Source organism: Lygodium microphyllum, chromosome 12 (genome assembly GCF_053477565.2).
Source record: "Lygodium microphyllum isolate KBCC chromosome 12, Lygodium_microphyllum_v1.1.10, whole genome shotgun sequence".
Classification (NCBI taxonomy): domain Eukaryota; kingdom Viridiplantae; phylum Streptophyta; class Polypodiopsida; order Schizaeales; family Lygodiaceae; genus Lygodium; species Lygodium microphyllum.
Genome location: NC_141146.1, coordinates 130,323,291 through 130,343,518, shown reverse-complemented (window position 1 = coordinate 130,343,518; position 20,228 = coordinate 130,323,291). Strand labels below are relative to the sequence as shown.

At 44.7% G+C, this 20,228-nt stretch overlaps 1 protein-coding gene across 6 annotated transcripts in view; it reads right to left on the bottom strand.

Moving 5' to 3' along the window:
- HDA14 (histone deacetylase 14) overlaps nucleotides 1-20,228 on the bottom strand; it is a 205,692-nt gene that overhangs the window by 166,802 nt on the left and 18,662 nt on the right. For 3 of the 6 annotated variants that reach the window (XM_087690066.1, XM_087690063.1, XM_087690065.1), the window contains exons 2-3: nucleotides 8,063-8,204; nucleotides 7,867-7,941 (exon numbers count right to left, since the gene is read on the bottom strand). In XM_087690066.1, coding sequence (XP_087546192.1) covers nucleotides 7,867-7,941; nucleotides 8,063-8,176 — 189 coding nt within the window. In that variant the 5' untranslated portion in view covers nucleotides 8,177-8,204. Of the gene's footprint in view, nucleotides 1-7,866; nucleotides 7,942-8,062; nucleotides 8,299-17,180; nucleotides 17,260-20,228 lie in introns of all 6 variants that reach the window. The other 3 variants (XM_087690061.1, XM_087690064.1, XM_087690062.1) reach the window with 2 other exon arrangements.

Here is a 20,228-nt window from a genome sequence, read left to right as displayed (position 1 = left end):
TCTAGAAATCATCCATGACACATACCTGGCTTTGTCCAGGATAGGAGCATCCTAGACAATGTATTCACCTTCTTTGAGGCGACAAAGTGGGCTCAGCACAATGGGCAGAGACTGGTCATACTACTCTTGGATTTCGAGAAAGCTTATGACAAGGTGGACTGGGATTTCCTAAAGGACACCATGGTGAGGTTGGGTTTCCCCCAGGCTTGAATTCGCGGGCTCTCCACACTTAACAGATCAGCCAACAACACGGTTCTCATAGGTGGTAGGCGAGAGAAGGAGTTTCGGCTGGAGAGATCAGTCCGTCAGGGTTGCCCCTTGGCCCCATACCTGTTCCTACTCTTTGCAGAGGTGATGTCTCACTTCCTCAGGTCATGTGTGAGCGGATTACGCAGCCTCTAACTTCCAGTGAGAGAGGAGACTGAGTTGTTGGACTCAGTGTATGCAGATGATACAACACTCTACATAGAGGATGATGAGTTGATGCTGGAGAGAGTAAGGCTAGCTCTTGAGGTGTTCTGTTCTGCAGAGAGAGCGAAAATCAACTGGTGAAAGTCGGTTGGTTTTCTCACACACCCGGACTCTAGCACGGAGTGGGGCGTCCACCTAGGATTTAGATGGGTGAGCAGAGTAGACCATCCGGTACCTAGGGTCTAGGTGGAACTCAACATCACTCCTACCTAGCAATTACTTCCAGTCTCTTCGATTCTATTTGGAGGAAACTGACCTACTAGAGCATGGCTCACCTCTCACTAGTAAGCCGAGCCATGGTGGTTAACCATGTCCTCCTAGCGACAGCCTGGTACATCGCCTCGTGTTGGTGCTTCTCCTCATCCTGCGTAGTGCAGCTTCGGCGCCTAGTGCGGAACTTTCTTTGGTCTGGGTCAGACAGCTCCAAGGATTCCAGTGCCAAGGAGGTGTGGTCGACCATCATACAGCATCGGTCAGAGGGAGGGCTTGGGATCATAGACCCAGAGTATCAGAGTATGGCCCTCTTGGGCAAGCTAGTTGTCCACGGCCTCACACCAGGAGGGCAGACCTCGAAAGTCCTATTCCAAGAGAGTCTTCAAGATTGTAGACCGAGGCTTGGCGGTGACTGGAGGCCGTCCCTAAGATGGATCTTTACATCAGCCCAGATCACCTTTCCTACGCAGCTTGCTCCGCGTGTGGCAAGGCCTCTGTAAGGCCCTAGTCCAAAGCCTCCCAGGCTGCCAGGAGGAGATAGACCGTCAGCCGATCATCTGGAACCCCCAAGTCATGAATCGGAAAGGGGCACAGATTGGCGAGCACCCCCACATCCAATGGGCTGGTTGGGAGGCTAGCCCGGCACATACCATCAGTACATGGTGGGAGGTATACAAGATGGTGGACAAGGAGGTGCTGCAAGGAGTATCAAGTTGCCGGAGAGGAGTAGAGCTGAGGAGAAGGGAGATAGACGCAACAATACCTCAAGAGTGGCTTGCTCCTCCGATACGAGAGCTGATAGAGCCCGGGGAGGTATGGGCCGCTAGGTTTTCACCAGCAGGCATCCCCCTACAGGTGGCAGGTAGAGTGGGCAACGCTCCACCTAGGACCTTCTTCACCGTACAAGAAGGGGGGCGTTTGGCTCTTGACAGAGTGCAACAAGATGAGGGGATAGCTGTACTTTCATGGAAGAGGATCCGGGTGATTGGCCTTCAAGGGAAGACATGGCGGTTGGACCCTTTTGTCTTTTGGCAAGAGCTCAGGGAGTGGCACCTCTGGATCTGGGAGGGCAAGCCACTTGATGAGCTAGAGTGGGATCCCGGAGAGTGGCTATGACCAGCCACTACGGTCGCCAAGAAGCTATTGAGGTTCTTGGAGTACACTGCTAGGATTGACAAACACGTACTGATGCAGGAGGATATGGATGGGGCGTCATCACGTAGCAGGCACTGGGCGGAGCACAGCATCAGGGAACCTTTTCGACAGACCTTCTGGTGCCGCTTATGGGATAGCTGGATGCTAAGGAGGGTATCGATTTTTTATGACTAGTGGCCAATGGAGGCTTGGCGGTGTGAAGCTAGCTTGCCCAAATGCAAGAGGGAGGTTGTAAGCGCTATACACTGCAACCTCTGGAAACCCCAAAGCACTGCCTTTGGTCGTGTGTGGCAGCACAACTCGTGTGAAGAAGAGCATGCCGCATCCTTCGTCGTATAGCACCCAGCCTTGGATGTATCTCATGGGGAGCTTTCTGCTGGCAGGCAGTCAGCCAGGGCCGTCACCTTCTGTATGAGGCTAGGATGAAGGACACGATATTCATTATCGAGGCAGGATCGTGCGTAGTGGTTGGTTTAGAGACTCTACCCATCCGGTACTGGAGCCAACAGCAGACCGCTCTAAGATACGGGAGATCATAGGGAGTCTTATTGGTTGGCATATCTAGAAGGCACGGTGTCAGGAGGCTTTCAACGGAGAGAGACCTTTAGTACAGGCAACGCTCTGGACCTCCATCATCCACTCCCTCCGCGGCCGATGGGATCAGGTGTAGGGTGAGTCCAGGGCTCGTCAAGAGCCCCGATGTCATTTCATGTGCACTTGGGGTGGCCAGGACCTGTTTTTCGTGATGCAAATAGACAACCCCAGATAGCGATATACCCCCCCCTCCATTGCTTCTTGCCCCCATCGCCCCCAGACCACCCTGAGAAGCTTGTATACATGATTTTTCACGAAAAGTTCGGGCTTATCTCATTAAGCTGAAATCCGATGTCTTGGCTGTGTTTCAGAGATGGCTTGCATTGGTTGAGAACCAGTCTGGGTATAGGCTAAAATGCCTAAGAACAGATAATGGGGGTGAGTATGTCTCACATGCTCTTCAATTTTAACACTAGACTTTGCAGGCACTATGCTGCGATCAGAAGACTTATCCTGCACTTTGTCTTTCCCCTTATCTTTGTGCCTTTCATTGCGCAGTTCATGGCATTGTGGCCTAATATGGCCCTTTTTTCCACAATGGTGACAAGTAACATCTCTATTCCTGCCACAGAATTTTCTACGTGACTTCCCACGAGACTTGGACCAAGATTTCTGATCCAACTACTAGTGAGGGCTATAGATGTAAAATATTTTCTGAGATACAAAGAGCATTAAAACCTAGTATCTCAAGAAGTACTACCCTCCCACGCATCCTTTACATGAGCCCCCTATGATAGAGGCCCCTGTCAATGTATGCATCGCAACCATCACCGAGATAGAGCATGATGAGAAAGTTGTTGCTCCAGCTTATTTACGAATCACGGCCACAGCCCAAAAGACACATTCTTTTGATGCTTTGATTGATGAGGGAGCAGACTTCAATGTCCTAACCCATACTCATTGACCCCCCTGCCGTCTCCCTCTCTGTCGTCTTTGGACTCGTGTGAAGCAGTCGGCATCCACCTGCGGGCCTGTCGACAGAGCCTCCTTGGCTGTGAAATGCATGCACACTGCTACCTGATGCCCAAAGTCGTGGCAGCACAGGCACTGCTCTAATTTTCCAATCACAATGACCTACTGCCAAAAGGAGTGCCGTCCGCCTCAATCTCTAGGAGCTATGGGATATTCTTCACCTCTTTCACTGCCACCCGTACCTTTCTGACTCCTGCTGCTCTCAGTGCATCCGCAAAAGACGCGGAAAGGACAGTGCTGAAGAGCCGACAAAAATCTTCCACCAACAAGCAATATTCTATCACCAAGCCGGGGAAAAGAAGGGTGACCAGGTGCCGCAGAAACCTATTGTGGAGTGCAAATGCCTCCATAGTAAAGACATTGTACCAAGGGACCATGTATATGACCCCCTTCATGGACGCATATGGTGAGCTGGCAAGTAACTCGTGAGCTGTGTATACCGAACTAAGCCGAACCACGAAGATTCCTTGGCCCATTAGGACCACCTCCACAATTTGCGTTGTGCCGATGCGCAGCATGGAGTAAAGCCAGTCCCAAAGCTGGGCCTTGCCTAGGGAATATCCTACTACCTGACCATAAATCGTTGTTTCTTTTAGCTCCAGCTCCTTAGCTCACGGCTAAGAGTTGCTCCTCAGAGAGGACGATGTGCAAGGTGTTTGACTGGGGGACACTCGCTAAGTGCACGAGCGTCTGACCAAAGATTTCCATTGCGCGTCCCTTCTAAGAGAACTACCTATCATGTCACGGTGCTACCTAAGAAGGGAAAGTTGTTGCAAATAGAGGGAACAACTGGAGGGTAGTGGAAACAATGGTTGGTGGGGTTGGGGGTTGGGGGGGGGGGGGGGGGGGGGGGGGGGGGTTGGTCGGGGCGGGGGGACAAGGCGGCCAAATTGGTTGGGGCGGGAAAGACAGGGCCAAATCCTTTGGATCGGGACTGGGCGAGATGTCGGGGCAGGACAGGGCGAAATGATTGAGTAGGGCAAGGCGGAGGGGAAAGACAGCAGCACAGGGCGAAATGGTGGAGCGGAGGCGAAATATCGAGGAGGCGGCGAAATATCGAGGCGGACAAAGCGAAATGTCAGGGGAAAGGCGAAATGTCGGGGCGGAGGGGGCACAATCGCGAACTGTTGAGGGCGAGGAGGGGAGGGAACCAGCGTGGGGGGGGAAGGGAGGGGTGGGGCAGCTTGCGATATACCAGGTAGAGAGCATGCTTTTGCTTCAAGAATTACTAAAGTAATGTATCTCAATGCTGTAATCTTCGGAGCAAGCCTATGGAAAGGCTGGGAGATGAGAGAGAATGTTGAGAAGAGAGAAAATTCAAACTTTCTTCACAAAGAACTGAAGAAAATCAGTCAATTACTACTGCTGCCCTGTCTCAACAACTTGTAGATGCAAAGAATTGAAGAAAATGATTCATTTACTGCTACTCCCCTGTCTCAACAACCTGTAGATACTGTCACCTGATGTTGATTGGTCTTCTCTTGCCCTTGGCTGCCTCAAAAGGTCCTCCAATGACTGCAAATCAAACCAACAACATCTCCCCTCTCTCTCTTGCAGCCTAAGTATACTAAAATGCCTCTCTCTAGCCTCTAAAGACATTTTTCAGTTTTGCATGGGTTCTTGACAAGTGGCAGCCTTTCCAAATGGTTTTTTCAACATTATCGATAATTAAATATTACTTTTCAGTCTTTAAATACTGAAAATTAATCTAATAATTGTTTTGGTGCCTTGAAAAATAATATAAACGCCACTTCTCTAGTGTCACCAACTGACACTTATGACCAAATGAATAACCTAGGCCAACAACTGGCACCAGATACCACCAAGTACTTGTGCAGCATAACTAATAGCAACTTTTTATGCAACTTTTGCCTTTGACATCTCGTGATTTCCTCGGGTCCCGGGCTCGTAAGTTTACTCTAAACCCAGTTACACCTCACATGTGCAACATTTACTTAACCATGTGATTAAAAATTAATTCACATCTTAATTGAGGTTTCAAAAATACATGTCCTCATGACAATGTGTGTTATCAAAAAGAGAAAGTCAGGCAACAAGAAGAGTTAATTAAGAAACACATGATGTGATGACTAGTTTTCATCTCTCCCTTCCTCTATTAACCAGCTCTCATCGCCCTCAAAAAAACAAAAAGCTAATTGTCATCCAGCCTACCAACCTCCTCCCCATCTCAACCTTGCCATCTTCCAATCACACCTCTAGCCACATCCCTCCTACACCTTTTCTGTGTTATTGGTACACATTTCATGTGTTTCTATGGCTCATAGGCTTAAAATTTTGTCACCTAATTTTTGGCTTGTATTTTAGGGGATTTTATTGATATATCGATACTTAATTGTGTTGGGTGATTCAATTCTATAGGTTCTTAGATAATGTTACAATGCCAAATAAAATGCAGCCCAAGGGAATGGTTTTGGCGATTAGCAACACCAGCCCAATGTATAACACTTGCATGGAGAGGATGTCATAATCAGCTCGTGCTCCAGCAACATTATGTCTAATAATCTGAGCACCTTTGGAGTTACTTTGTAGAAACATTTGGCAGAGACTTTTGGAATGCATTGGACCCCGCAAATTTACTATTTTCTTTTGGTTGCTTCCTCAACACAATTTCACTATGGGTACTTGGCTTATGCAAACAAGCCATTCTCCAACATATCAACTTCATGGCAATGCCTTCAAGACATCACATCACTCTTTAAAGGATTTCCTCTTTGAACAACAAGTTTCACTTCCCAATCTTTTATTTGTCAGCCCTAAACATTGTTCAACACCTCAACTAGCATGGCTCATAGATATTGGGCCTGCACTTGGTATGAGGACACACCACTAGCTAGACCATAAACAGTATCCTCACATAGAATTGCACAAGTCCCCAAACTACACCCTATCTTGCTTTTTCTAGTCCATCCCTAACGTACCAGTGTTTGTAACTTGGCATTTTTCTAAAAAATGACCAACAGAAACCCCACTCAGCAAGATAACTCCATCCATCTAGGTACTCATTCTATTTTGAGTGGTCAATTGAGAAGCTACGGGGAAACTCACATATAATAAGGAGACAATGAGAGACTCTCCTTCAATTTGGGAGTGAGAACCTCTAGCAGCATGGTTCCTCCCTCCCATCCCATCCCCTACCCCTCTCAAAAACCTCCTTTCTTTTCATCCCTCCCCCAATCTAATGTATGAGGGAGCTATCCAATAGAACCTCAGCTTGTGGGAACTTCATAAACTGCTCCATGCTCTAACTGCTCCATGCTCTAACTGTCTGGAAACTAGAGACACACATATACTGTTGATGTCATGGGCTCAAGTCATTCAAGAACCACACTATGAGATCGGGAATATTTTAAGCAGAGAACCTTTTTTGTTTTGAAACTATAAAGTCAGGATTTTCCGGCTGATATTTTCAAGCTCTTTTCTCTATCAACTCTTTCGCCTTAAGAACGAAGAGTTACCGCTCTGAAGAGCTATTTTGGGTAATCTTTTATGTAATGTAAATGCTCAGTGAATGTAGCAGTAGACACAAAAGGACCCCAACAACAAAGTAAGGCTGTTGCAATCAAATGAAGCTAAAAGTCACTATCTCAAACAAAAAGTATGATGAAGGATGATAAACAAGTGGAATGTGACGTGTACGTGATACAAGCATAAGAGGAGAACATTAGATTTTAGCAAAAGAGAAACAATTATTCTGGTTGAGTTTTCGTTCAAATATGAACAGTTTCTGCAAAGTTCTGTCCAAGATCCAGTTTAGTTGGGGATGAATTTCCCATTTTATCTATGTAAACTTCTTCTTACATAGACCTTTTACATCTAGTACTTTCCTTATGCTTACTGTGAGCTACAGATAGATACACGTGGGACCTAGATTCAATATTTTACTATAGAGCATCATTATTCTATATAGTTCTACAATGAAATTTTGTACATAGAGACTTGAATGCAGATCCCTAGCATATAACAACACACCCACTGAAGTCCAAGAATCCTAAATTCTAACCATAGTTCTGGCAAGTAAAACAAGTGAATCAGCATCAGCTGATATATGAACAATCTAAGCCTCATACATTTAACAAAACACAAGCAGGAGACACAAGATTTGAAATATTGGCAATCACTTCAATATTGCATATTATCAAACCTCCACATTAAGAAAACAGAAGTGCAACCTTAACATGCATGACAAATGTGCAAGATTTAAATCATGAACAAAGACTCCTCGACCCAGATATGGTCCCACACAAATAGGACCTTTGTTTTATCTGATAAATCATCTCACCAAGTGGAATTCTATGTCTATAGGGACTAATGTATTAAAGCACATGTGCACAAACTCGAACCTTCTCTTTTTCAAGAAGCAAACAATCGTAAATTTTGAGTATTATAAGCATTGAATAGATCACTGTGTGGAAGTTTTTCTAATATCATTTAGTGCCGAACCTCAGGAGTTAAATGAGCTTTTTGAAGTGCCTCTAAAATCGCTGGAACACGTGCACTGCACTCTGGGTGTGTTTCCTGCAAAAAGGAATGTTATTTGAATGAGGTCTTTGCAAGATTCTCCTCACAAGAAATGGAGATGGAGATGGAGATGGAGAATGTGAAAGAACCAGAGCAACTATGGCAATTTGTGTTTAACCTGATTGTGACCCAATGCTGGAGCTGCACAAAAAATTACTCGAGCTTCCAAAACCTGTTGAATAGATACTTGTAATCCATTGATCTTTGCAACTCCCTCATTCTTGTTAATCATGCAGCCCCTGACTTGGTTTTTCAGGATTCTACAACCATGACAAGTTTCTTGCTTTAATTTCACATTCTTTAATGGAAAAGCCATCAGGCTATCATCTTGTATATAGCTGAGTCCTCTGAAACCTGATGAACTTTAAAGAAAACATTATTAAAATCATCCCAAGGCAGCAAATATGAAATCACTTCAACCCAAATAAACGTTGAATTTATTAGTTGCACATATAAAGAAATAAAATCCCAATTAACATGCATCTTCCCTAACACAAACCTGCCACCACCTATTTCCATAAATTTTCATGCTGCCTAGGTAATGGTATTACATTGTGCAGGTCCGTACATGGTTGTGGTCACAAGAAGGGTAGAAATTTCAAACTGCAGGCCTAGTACAAAAATGTGCTAGCATAACAGTCCAAGGTTGTTTTTGCTGAGAAATCATGCATGAAGAGTAGGTTTCTTGGCCAATGCATGTTCATGAAATACTGAGGATGTGACATCCTCCCCTCACTTTATGGTGCATAATAGTCTCAATTACTTCGTATGCCTATGATTTAGGTCAAATATCTGGAATTCTTGACCATATCAACAAGGGTAAATAGTTCACAATCTTGAGTCAGATATGTGAATTATTTCCAAAATCGAGCTTCACCCACAATTTTTCTGTAACCCAACCTTCTGAGATGCATTCATGCAATGAGGTGACCCAATTGTCTAACAAGCTCATGTGGATTGTAATCCGACTCCTGGCTTAACCATGCTACCTAATGCCATCTCGTGTCAGTTAGGTCCCACCTTATGAGTACGTAAGACAAACTGTATATCTCCAACTGACATTCGCTCATGAACATAATGTTAATGAACTTCTATAAGTTTTGCAGACATGGAAAACTAGGTTTTGTGTGCAATGGCCAAAGCACTCTAGTTGTCATCGTAGTCAAGTATCGGAGCAATCTAGTGCACATGAAGATCTGCAAGTAACTTCTAGCCGAATACACTCCATTATGGCTGTGAACGTTGCTTTGTACTCAACCTCACAACTGGAAGTACTATTTGTACTTTGTTTCTTCCTAAACCAAGATATAAGAGATGTACCCAAGAAGCAATTGCCACTATGTAAGAGACGGGAATCTGAACATCCAGCCCAAGCATTATATCTGAATATCCATGCAAACAAGAAATTGGAGAGAAATTTGAAGAATTTTTGCAAAATATTTACACGGATGATGTGGAATGTTTGCCCATAGATGTCAAATGGCACACCTAAAGATGAATTGGGCCTCAATCTCGATTTTAAAAAGCCAAATTTCATCAAAACCCCAAATTTTCTATGAAATTAGAGTAAAATTTGGCCAATTTGATGAAAAGCCTTGAATTTGATGAACACTAGTGGAAAATTTTCACAATTTGGAAATGAATTTCAACAAACAGATGAAAATCCCCAAAGTTGTTTTAGAATTGAGGCCATTTGAGTGGATTTTATGAAAAGCCCCAAATTCAGCCCAATTTATGCTTGGAAAGGACAAAATAAATGAACCCCTAGGGGCCTTTGATTGTTGAGAAATAATTGAATGTAATAAATAATAAGTCTTCTTGAATGAAACTTGGGAGAAAGGATGTGTCACGAGAAAGGCAGCAAGATCCCATGACAATGTGTCAAATCACACAGTAGAGGTGTCGTGTATGTGGACTGGCAAACTCAACGTGTCGCTGGGCATCAATTCACTGTTGGTTATGAGGGCGATATAGGTCAACAAATACTGCAGTGCGGCTGCACCCAGCAGTGACAGACGATGGAGAGAATCAGTGGCGATGGGGGTGATGGACCATTCAGAGGAGTCGGACACATTTGCTAACGTGTTTTTCTTTTGAATTAATAACTTTCTAAAGTCGCAGCTTGGCAGGTGACGTGTGCAAGGAACAGAAGTTCCAACTGATACGGCCAAAGGCAATACCTTTCAAGAAGGTGCAAATCGACTACACAGTGCTATAGGAGTCAACAGCAAAGTTGGTGCACAGGCAAAGGTTGACGGACAGTATCTGAAGCTGAGACGACAGCAGCTAAGGCTGGCAAGGGGTAGAACTTCTGGCAACAATGCCGTAGTCACCTATGATGATTAGAAGCATCCGAACAAAGATGACAGATCGGGGTGCAATCACCAGTAGAGCACTCAACCGAGGTGCAGTGCTCAAAGTCAATAGTAAAGGCAGCACATCTACAGCAGGCAGCAGGCTGGAAACAGTCACCAAGAACTGAAAGAGACTAGCTAGAAGGTGCCTAATGAAGGACAGCAATGGAAAGTAGCTCCAACTGTGATATGCTCTACGAACAGGGTGTGGACAATAAAGATATGGTACCTACAATCCACAGAAATGAGTTTAAGGCTGAGTGGTGAGCAGCCGATCTATGTATAAATGGATGGATCCTCCCAAAGTAGAGTTTGGCTTATGGGACACAGCCACTCTCTAGGATCATGTTTCTTTTTAATAAAAGTTTGGTAATTTTGAGTTTTGGGGCTGTAATTAAGAGCTATTTAAGACTTAAGTTATAATGCATTCTTCATCTCAACAAGGGCATTGACACATAGCCCATGAGACAGCCTACAAATAAGTCTTACCTTGTAGGTTGATGACACGGATCCAAATCCAAAAGTGGCTAGCAATTGCTCACCTTGCTGTCCTCTATTAATGACTAGCCAACCACCAACCTAGACTACGAGTGCCTAGGGGAGCATGCCACCTGCAAGCGAATGCCCATCGTCAAAAACTGAGTAATCCACATCTCCACAAGTTACATAGACTCTCTGATGGGAGGATCTATCCATTTTTACGAGATCATTGCATCAATCTCCCTCCTCCTAGCCTCTATCCCCCTCTAGGATCCTGTCATGAGGATATGTATTTTTGAAACCTCACTTAACATGTCAATTAATTTTTAATCGTATGGTTAAGTAAATGTTGCACATGTGAGGTGTAACTGGGGTTAGAGTAAATTTACAAGCTCGAGACCCAAGGAAATCACGGGATATCAAAGGCAATAGTTGCTTAGTTATGCCACACAGATACTTGGTGGTATATGGTGCCAGTTGTTGGCCTTGATTATTCATTTGGCCATAAGTGTCAATTACTAGTGACACTAGAGAAGTGGTGTTTAATGGTACCTAACGCTAATTTAATGGTCAAAGATGGCGGAGAGACACTCAAGCATGAAAGTTGCCTAGCCAATTTAATTATTGGCTAGTCAGATTATTTTTCAAGGTACCAAAATAATTATTAGATTAATTTTCAGTATTTAAAGATTGAAATTAATATTTAATTATGGATAATGTTGGAAAAACCATTTGGGAAGGCTGCCACTTGTCAAAAATGCCCATGCAAGAGTGAAAAATATATTTAGAGAAGAGAGGCATTTTTAGTATATTCAGCCTACAAGAGAGAGGGAGGAGATGCTATTGCTCTGATTTGCAGCCATTGAAGGATCTTATGCGGCAGCTAGGGGAAGGAGAAGACCAATCAATAGCAGGTGACAGCATCTACAGGCTCTTGAGACAGGGCAGCAGCAGTAAATGACTGATTTTCTTCAGTTCTTTGCATCTACACGATGTTGAGGCAAGGCAACAGCAGTAAATGACAGATTTTCTTCAGTTCTTTGCGAAGAAAGTCTAAATTTTCTCTCTCCTCAGCATTTTCTCATTTCCCAGTCTTTCTATAGCCTTGCTCCAAAGATTGCAGCATTGAGATCACCAGAGGCTGAGAAATTTCAGATGGGATATCTACATGAGTCAAGATGTGCAGTTTGCGGCCACAGAGGGGGGTGAGGAACACCCCATACTTGGAGATCTAGGGAAGAGTTGGGCTCTCGAGCCAGTTCCTTTGAAGCCAAAGCCTCTTGTTGGAGATTCTTCTTCAGATACAGTCTTCTCCTTCACCGGCCACCCCAATGGAGCTTCCGCCGATCAATGTCCCCGAGTCTTCAGTAGATGGAGAGTGACAGGAAGAGATCCGGCCTCCTCCTCATTGGTCCCATGACACACTCCGAGATTCACGGAACAAGGGGGTCCCTAAGGAGTGGGAACCGCAGGATGGACCGCAGAGGTCATGGAGACACCAGGCACATTCTACGGAGCTTGTTTGCTGTAACTATTGTTTGTTGTCCCATGTTATGCAGGATAGAGAGCCTACATCAGTAAAGGCAGCTTTATAGTCTGATCATTGGTGGAAAGAGATGGAAGCCGAGTTGGAGACTATTGAGCGGAATGGCACTTTGTCTCTTGTTCCTCGTCCCTCTCATAAGAAGGTGATTGGTGTCAAATGGGTCTTCAAGACCAAGTATCATAGTGATGGCTCTTTGGACAAGCACAAGGCTCGTCTTGTTGCTAAAGATTTTACATAACGCCTAGGTGTTGATTTCCATGATACTTTTGCCCCTACAACTTGTATGGCGACTATTCGTGTTGTTCTTGCCTTGGCTAGTCATAGAAGATGGCCTGTCTTTCAATTGGATGTGAAGTCGGCCTTCTTGAATGGTGATTTGAAGGAGGAGATCTATGTCGAGCAGCCTCTTGGCTTTGATTCCTCAGATGGGAAGGTTTACAGGTTGAAGAAGGCCTTGTATGGCCTGAAGCAGGCTTTGCGTGCTTGAAACGAGAAGATTGATTTGTTTCTCCAAGCCACGTTGGGATATCGGCGCTCTAGGGCGATCCGCAGCTTTATGTGCACACTTCCGAGGGTGGTCGTGTGTTGTTTGTTTTGTATGTTGATCAGTTGATTGTTACAGGCGATCATGCCCAAAGGTTGAAGAGATGAAGGCAGCCCTACATCAGAAGTTCGAGGTGACGGAGTTAGAACTTCTCCATTTCTTTTTGGGCCACGAGATTTATCAGTCTCAGAGGGGGATTTTAATCTCTCAGCAGAGATATGTTTAGGAACTCTTGGTAACTTTTGAGGTGGAGGATTGTCGGTCCATTTCTACTCTTATGGATCCAAACTGGAAGGCCACTTTACACGCCGATCCACCTTTGGTAGATGCTACCCACTACTGTCAGCTAATTGGACCATTGATTTGGCTCCTCAACACACGGGTTGATCTATGTTTTCCTATAGGTCTTTTGGCTTGGTTCATGAGTGCATCTCGGCAGGAGCATTGGCAGGCTGCTCAGAGGATACTACGATGTCTGAGGAGAACCTTCGAGTTAGGGATTCATTATCCAGCAGGTACAGGTGCTTCAACTCTTATTCTTGCAGGTTGGAGCAATTCGGATTGGGCTAGTGATGTGGACCATAGATAGTCTACTTCAAGTTATTGTTTTACCTTGGGTGCAGGTGTTATCTCTTGGAGTAGCAAGAAGTAGCCCACAGCAGCCCTATCTTCTACTGAGGAGGAGAATCGGGCCGCGTCTTCCATCTCATGTGAGGTTGTGTGGCTTCGAAGATTGTTGGAGGAGCTTGGCTGCCCCAAACTCGTCCTACTTTTTTGCGGTGCGACAATGAAAGTTGCATTGCCTTGACACAGAATCCTATTTTCCATGCCGGCGGGATGAAGCACATAGAGATCCAATACCACTTCATAAGGGAGAAGCTTCTAGATGAGACCATAGATGTGGATTACTGCAAGACGGAGGACAATCTTGCATATTTGTTCACGAAGGTGCTTCCCCAGGCTCTTCTTCGGAGACATGCTAGATCCCTCAATCTTATATCCTGTCCAGGATCTGAGAGGGGGTGTTAGAGATTGTCATCCCTCCGACAAGCATTTTCCTCAATAAGGCTGTGTACATATGTATTTTCTAGCCAAGCAGCCATTCGAGAGTGTTACAGTGTGTAGAGCAGGTTGAGGTCAGTGCAGCAAACATGCAGATGCCACGTCAGCAGCCACGTCATCACTGCTAGGTCAGATGCCACATGGCAGAAGTCTACAATCAGACAGGTACAAGTCAGACAGTGCTGCATCAGTCGGCTGCATTTAATGCAGCCAACCTGGTCATTATTTGGCATTTATTTTCTGCTATATATAGCAGCTCTCTAGCACATTGCTCCACAGTTGTATTTGATAGATTTCAGCCTGCTGGTGACGGAGATTGCACTCGGGGCTAACACAGATCGTGATCCTCGAGGTGGAGACTTACGCAGATATTTTCTCTGCACCCGTGTATAATTCTGCATCCTTATACAATATTCTTCACTACAGATTTTCTGCGTTTCACTCTCTTTCTCTCTCTCTCTTCTCTCTTTGTTCACTCTTTGTCACGGTCATTCGCTTCCGCATTGCTTCACTCTGACAAGGAGAAGCAATGTACAACAAAAGTATGTGACTTGAGCCAAAACCAAATAGGCTGCATACCATTGCAGTTGAGGTACAACCAATTCGATCTCTAGACATTCTACCAAAAAGTGACCCACTTGATCGTAGGAGAAGCAGTGTCCAATGAAAGTATGCACTTGAGCCAAAACCAAATAGACCGAATACCATTGCAGTTGAGGCGCAACCAATTGGGCTCTTTTTGGCTGTATTCCATAGCATACACAAATGATTTTCGTTGGCTGCCTTCAGACTAAGGGGCACGAAAACAAGACCCAATTTAACCATCCCATCCTTGAGGAGGGCCCCATAAACAGTTGGGCAACACTCCACTTCCACCCATACCCGACATTCCTACTTGAGTAGGTATTGGAAATCTACCATTGGATGCCAAAAAATAGTATGCACCAACTCTTTATCAAAAAAGAGGGGCTGTTGATGAAGAAGAAAATCTTGGGCCAAGGAAGAACGAAGCATGACCTCATAAAAGCCACGATGACCAGCAAAAATCTCATCCACGCCATCAATCTGAAGAAGAAAATATCAACCACTGATGGATCCTAGCTAGGATAGGAATTCCAAGCATAAAGAACAAGATGACACCTCGCTCCTGAAAGGCAGAAAAGCAGCAAAGAACCTCGTAAGTATTCACTTGTCTGTCCAAGATCTCTTCCTTCGCACAGGCAAGCATAGCTCAATGATTATGCTCAACATACAATTCGAAAAGAGAGTTGGCAAACTCTAGCAACTTGTCCCAATTTGGCTCTTGCAAATCCTATGAGATAGAAGCCACCTAGGCGTACAAGCATTGCGCAAAATCACCCAATGTTGAGTTAAAAATGCATTAGCTTTACTTAAACAGCCCCAAAACTTGCTTAATTAATGAAGAAACCTTGTTTATTTAAAAGAAACGCAATCCTAGAGAGTTTCTGTGTCCCATAAGCACAAACCCACTTGGGAGAGCCCAAACTTTCTATAATATAATGCCCTCCATTCATCCTACAATCTTGTTTTTGCAGATTTCAAGTGTTTCAGATTGCTGCCCACACCCCGTTCGCAGAGGACATCTCAGCCGAAGCTGTCCATTGCTATCTACATCAGTTGAGGCCTAATTTCCAGCCCTCTTCGCACAGTTTGGAGCTGATCCCAGCCAGGCAACTACTGTTCCTGCACAGACCTGCTGCCGTACAACCCGCCACGTCACCACAACCCCTGCGTTTGCTGTTGCAGCTGTGGACTAACAATTTTCTCTCTCCTCCAGCTGCCGCCAGCTCCTACAAGCTATCGCCCAACTGTCCTGCCTACGTTTGACAGATTTTCTCTCTCCTCTATTGTCGCCCAATATCTACGGCCTGCGTTTGGCTGTTTTCTCACTCATCAACCTGCGTTTACTGCTTATTCTCTCTCGTGACTACCGTCTGCATAAGATCCACTTTTAAGTGCTATGTTTGCTAGTGTTCGGCATCCGGAGGCTGCCTTGCTGCAATTCGGAATCCGTTCAGAGTATGACACACTCTCCATCTCATTACCCGTGCCCTGATCCTTGAGATACAAGAGTTCAAGGTTCAATATTCAAACATTGCATACTATGTTTGCTGCATGAGCATTGTATGTTCAGCAGTTATATCACTTCAGTTATTTTCTGTGTTCATTGTCTCTCAATTACCCTAACCCTAACTGTGTTCTTTTATTAGTCTGTGCTTTGTCGTACGATTGTTATTTGTGTTTTTGTGTCAGAGTATTTCTTCACATGGTATCAAAGCCCAGTACTCTGAGAAACCTAGGCCTTTGATCTCAAAGCTCTCCACAAGAAGTAAGAACAACAGTAGGTTCAAATGACTTCAAACACATCAACACCAATTCAGTCTCCAAAACAACCTATGCCGAGAACAGAGCGAGAGTGGGCAGAACAGCTTGCTCCACAAAGTTCCGATATGGTGAAAGACACTTCTGACAACAAGGAAGAAAGGCTATACAAGCTTTCCACTGAAGAATATCATATGATCATGGACTTTAGATGAAAGAAGATTGAGGAGCTCAATCGAAGGATTGCCCTTCAAAAGAAGCTACTCAATGAAGCTATGCATGAATTTCTCTCTTCACATGTTGCGTATAAATCTCATGATATTGCAGGACCATCGAGACCTCCCTCGGGGATGGGCCCCCTTGTTGGAAAAAGAGATTCGAAGTATGTTCCATTCTTTCATCCTCTTCCCTCCACTCCGATGCAAGGTACTTTAGATTCGTCTTTTGTTCCTTCATCTATTATCTCTTCTACTTTGCAATATACAGGTAGAAATGATAAGAAAGATAGAGTACAATCCGTTGAGTATGAAAAAGGTTCTCTTGAGGACCAATTCTTGTATGTTAACACACGTCGTGGGGATTATAAGAAAAAGCCAGGTACCTCTTCTTCTACCCTTCGTTCTTTTCAGTTTACTTCTCAAAATCAGAATGAATTTGGTGTTCCTATATCTACATTGCATGGTGCATCCTCATCATCATCATTTCATTTTCAATCGTTAAATGGTAAAAATGAACAAAATGCATCTGCATCTTTCACACCACAAATTCAAAACCCACCCATCTAACCACATTCTTCCACTGCTTTTCCACTTCCTTTTACACCATTTACATTCCCCTTTCAAACACCTCATATTGCACATCATACCACACCAGGGGGTTATGGAAACATAGGCACTGCCTTTGGGACCTCATATTTTTCTCAGTCGGGTGGTGTTCCACCTTCTCACACACTTTCGGGATCATTGTAGCCTGGGTATCCCCCTCCCCTGTAAAGAAAATACCCAACACAGAAGCATAAACAGAATCGTACAACAAAGCACAAACTGATAAAAGAACACAGTTAAGGTTAGGGTTAGGGTAACTTAGAGACAATGAACACAGTTAATAAATGAAATGATATGACTACTAATAATACGATGCTCATGCAGCAAACACACTATGCAGTGAATGAATACTCAATCTCGAACTCCTATATTTTAAGCATCAAGGCAGGGATAATGAGCTGGAGAGTGTGTCTTACTCCGAACAGATCCCGAATCGCAGCAAAGCAGCCTCCGGATGTCGAATACCAGCAAACGCAGCAGTGAGAAGCTAAATCTGATGCAGACAACAATGAGGAGAGAGAAATACTAAAAACGCAGGCAGCAGGTGAGAGAAAGACTAGAAACGCAGACAGCATGTGAGAGAGAGACTAAAAACGCCAGCAGGACAGCCTATAGGAGAGAGAAAGACTAAAAACGTAGGCAGGACAGCCTGCAAGAGAGAAAAACTGCAATGACTACAGCAGGAGAGAGAAAACTGTTAGGGCGGCAGCTACGGCCTGCAAACGCAAAAATTTGCTAACATGGCAGGCTGTACGACAGTAGTAGCAAGCTGATAACACCTGAAACCTGCAAAAACGAGATTAGAGAAAGAGTGAAAGGTTGGCTGCCAATTTATAAAAAATTAGGGTTCTAGATCCTCTCCCACTTAACTCTCTCGATCCGCTCCCCATTTTAGGGTTTTGGCTAAAATAAGCCTAAAATAAACATGTTTTGGGGTTGTTTAAGTGGCTGAGAGCTATTCTTAGCATAACACCCCCTCTCAGGCCCAAAATAGGGCGAGAAAAGTAGACCAGCCTAAATTTTTATTTACCCCAAGGCGTCCCATCCCAAAGCAGTCAGGGCATCAAACAAAGGATGCACGTCGGCTGCCCATTGTCCTACCAAGACTACAAAGGCGATGGTTATTTTACCAAGGGAGCCCAAGTAATCACCCCAGAGAGGCCAAGGCATCGGACCAAGTGTGCTTAGCGGCTGCCCAAGGGCCTACCAAGTCCTACAAAGACGGATGGAATCAATGGACTTTTTTTTTTTAATATTTCAAAAATACACAAGTAATATAGAGGCAGCGGCCGATTAAGTGACAGATAGGAAAAGATAATGAGAGTTTTAAACCCAAGTCAAGCACAAAACTAGCGGACCAATCCCTCGCACTGACTAGGATAAGTGCCTAAGGATGAGAACAAGTGTGTGTATGTGTCAATCATGTGGTGAATATGTGGAAAGGCAAAAAAGAGGATGGTGGGCTTAGCAAAACTAGCCAAATAAGCAAGCAAGCAAGGGTAGGGAAACTACCGTTAGGAGAACTGCCATGTGTTATGCTACGAATATGGTGGATCCTAGAGTTGACTACTCCAAAAGACCGAAAAGGGATAAATGTGCACAGATGCATGTTTACATGAACAGAATGCCAATGCATGGGGTAATGCAAAGGGAGATGCAAGATATCATGCTCATATGCCCAAGGTAAAGAGGTAGGCGCCATGGGAATGCCGGGTATCAGGATCTCCTGTCCAATCACAATCAGTGTACCCCTGCAAACATAAACCAGAACCATATGTCAAGCCAGAAGAAAAAGTACACCGCAAATAACGCAACACATGAAGACATGCAATCCAATGTGACATCCTAGGTACTGTGAAATACTGACTGAGTATGCTAACTGAGCAAGCTAAATCTCGCCTAGTGTGAATTAACCAAAGAAGTTTTCCTACAACAGAACGATAGGTGTGTGCATCGAAGGGCTGTCCTAGGATATTCTTTGATAGTGGATAGTAGGATCAAGAGGCGTGGCTACTGGCCGTGTCTGATCCGAAGTGTTCTGTTCCACAAGCTGAAGTGTGTACTTCTGCTGTGACACAAAAATACATCCTCCAGAACGAACTACCTCCATCCCCAAAAAATAGAACGACAAACCAAGCTCTGTCATTTCAAATGTAGCTTTAAGTTTAGCCTTAATTTCCGCTATGACAGTAGAATCTGAACCTGTGATGAGTAAGTTATCAACGTATAGCAGGATATAGCTAACCCCCTCTACTGTGGATCGAACATATAAGTTCCGGTCATAAGGGGTAGAATGGAATCCATGAGTCTATAAGAACTCATCCATTCTAATGGAACCAAGATCGGGGTGCTTGCTTCAAGCCATAAAGAGCTTTCTGCAAGCGGAATACCTAATCCCTAGGGTTTCTTGAAGGAAAGCCCGCTGGCTGCTCCACATAGACTTCCTTCTCCAAGTATCCGTTCAGGAAGGCACTCTTGACATCCATCTGATGTATCGGCCAGCCGTGGTGAGCGGCGAGCGCGAGTAGCAACCGAAAGGAAGTCAACCATCCAAAAGGGACAAAGGTCTCTTCATAATCAATGCCGTGCTTCTGTCGAAATCCTTGCACTACAAGGCAAGCCTTGTACTTGCCTAAAGTCCCATCAGCGTTTAGCTTTGTCCTAAAAATCCACTTTGTCCCGATGACTTTCTTGTGGCTCAGACGATCCACCAATGTCCAAGTCTCATTTCGGTCAATACTCTCTAGCTCCTTTTCCATGGTCTCTAGCCATTGAGGATGCTGAAGAGCCTCCTACCATGTATCCGACTCAAAATGCGCTATGTAATCAACTGTAAACAGCGTTGCAAATGATGCCTGAGGAGCAAGCCGGGTAGATCTTCTAGGTCTCTCCGGAGAGGAATTCCGTGGTAGGATCCCCGAATCCCGCATGATCTGCTGGTACCAGCGAGGTAACGGGTCTCGCAAAGGGGGCTTGGAAGCTAAAGAAACTGCAGGAATGTCAGGAGCGGGAAGTAGACCAGGCTCAGTAGGCACGATCTTGGATGATGTGGAAGAAGGAAGCGGATCGGAATCCAGTGGAGAAAACTGCACAATATCTTTCTCGTCAAAAACAACATCCCACCTAACAAT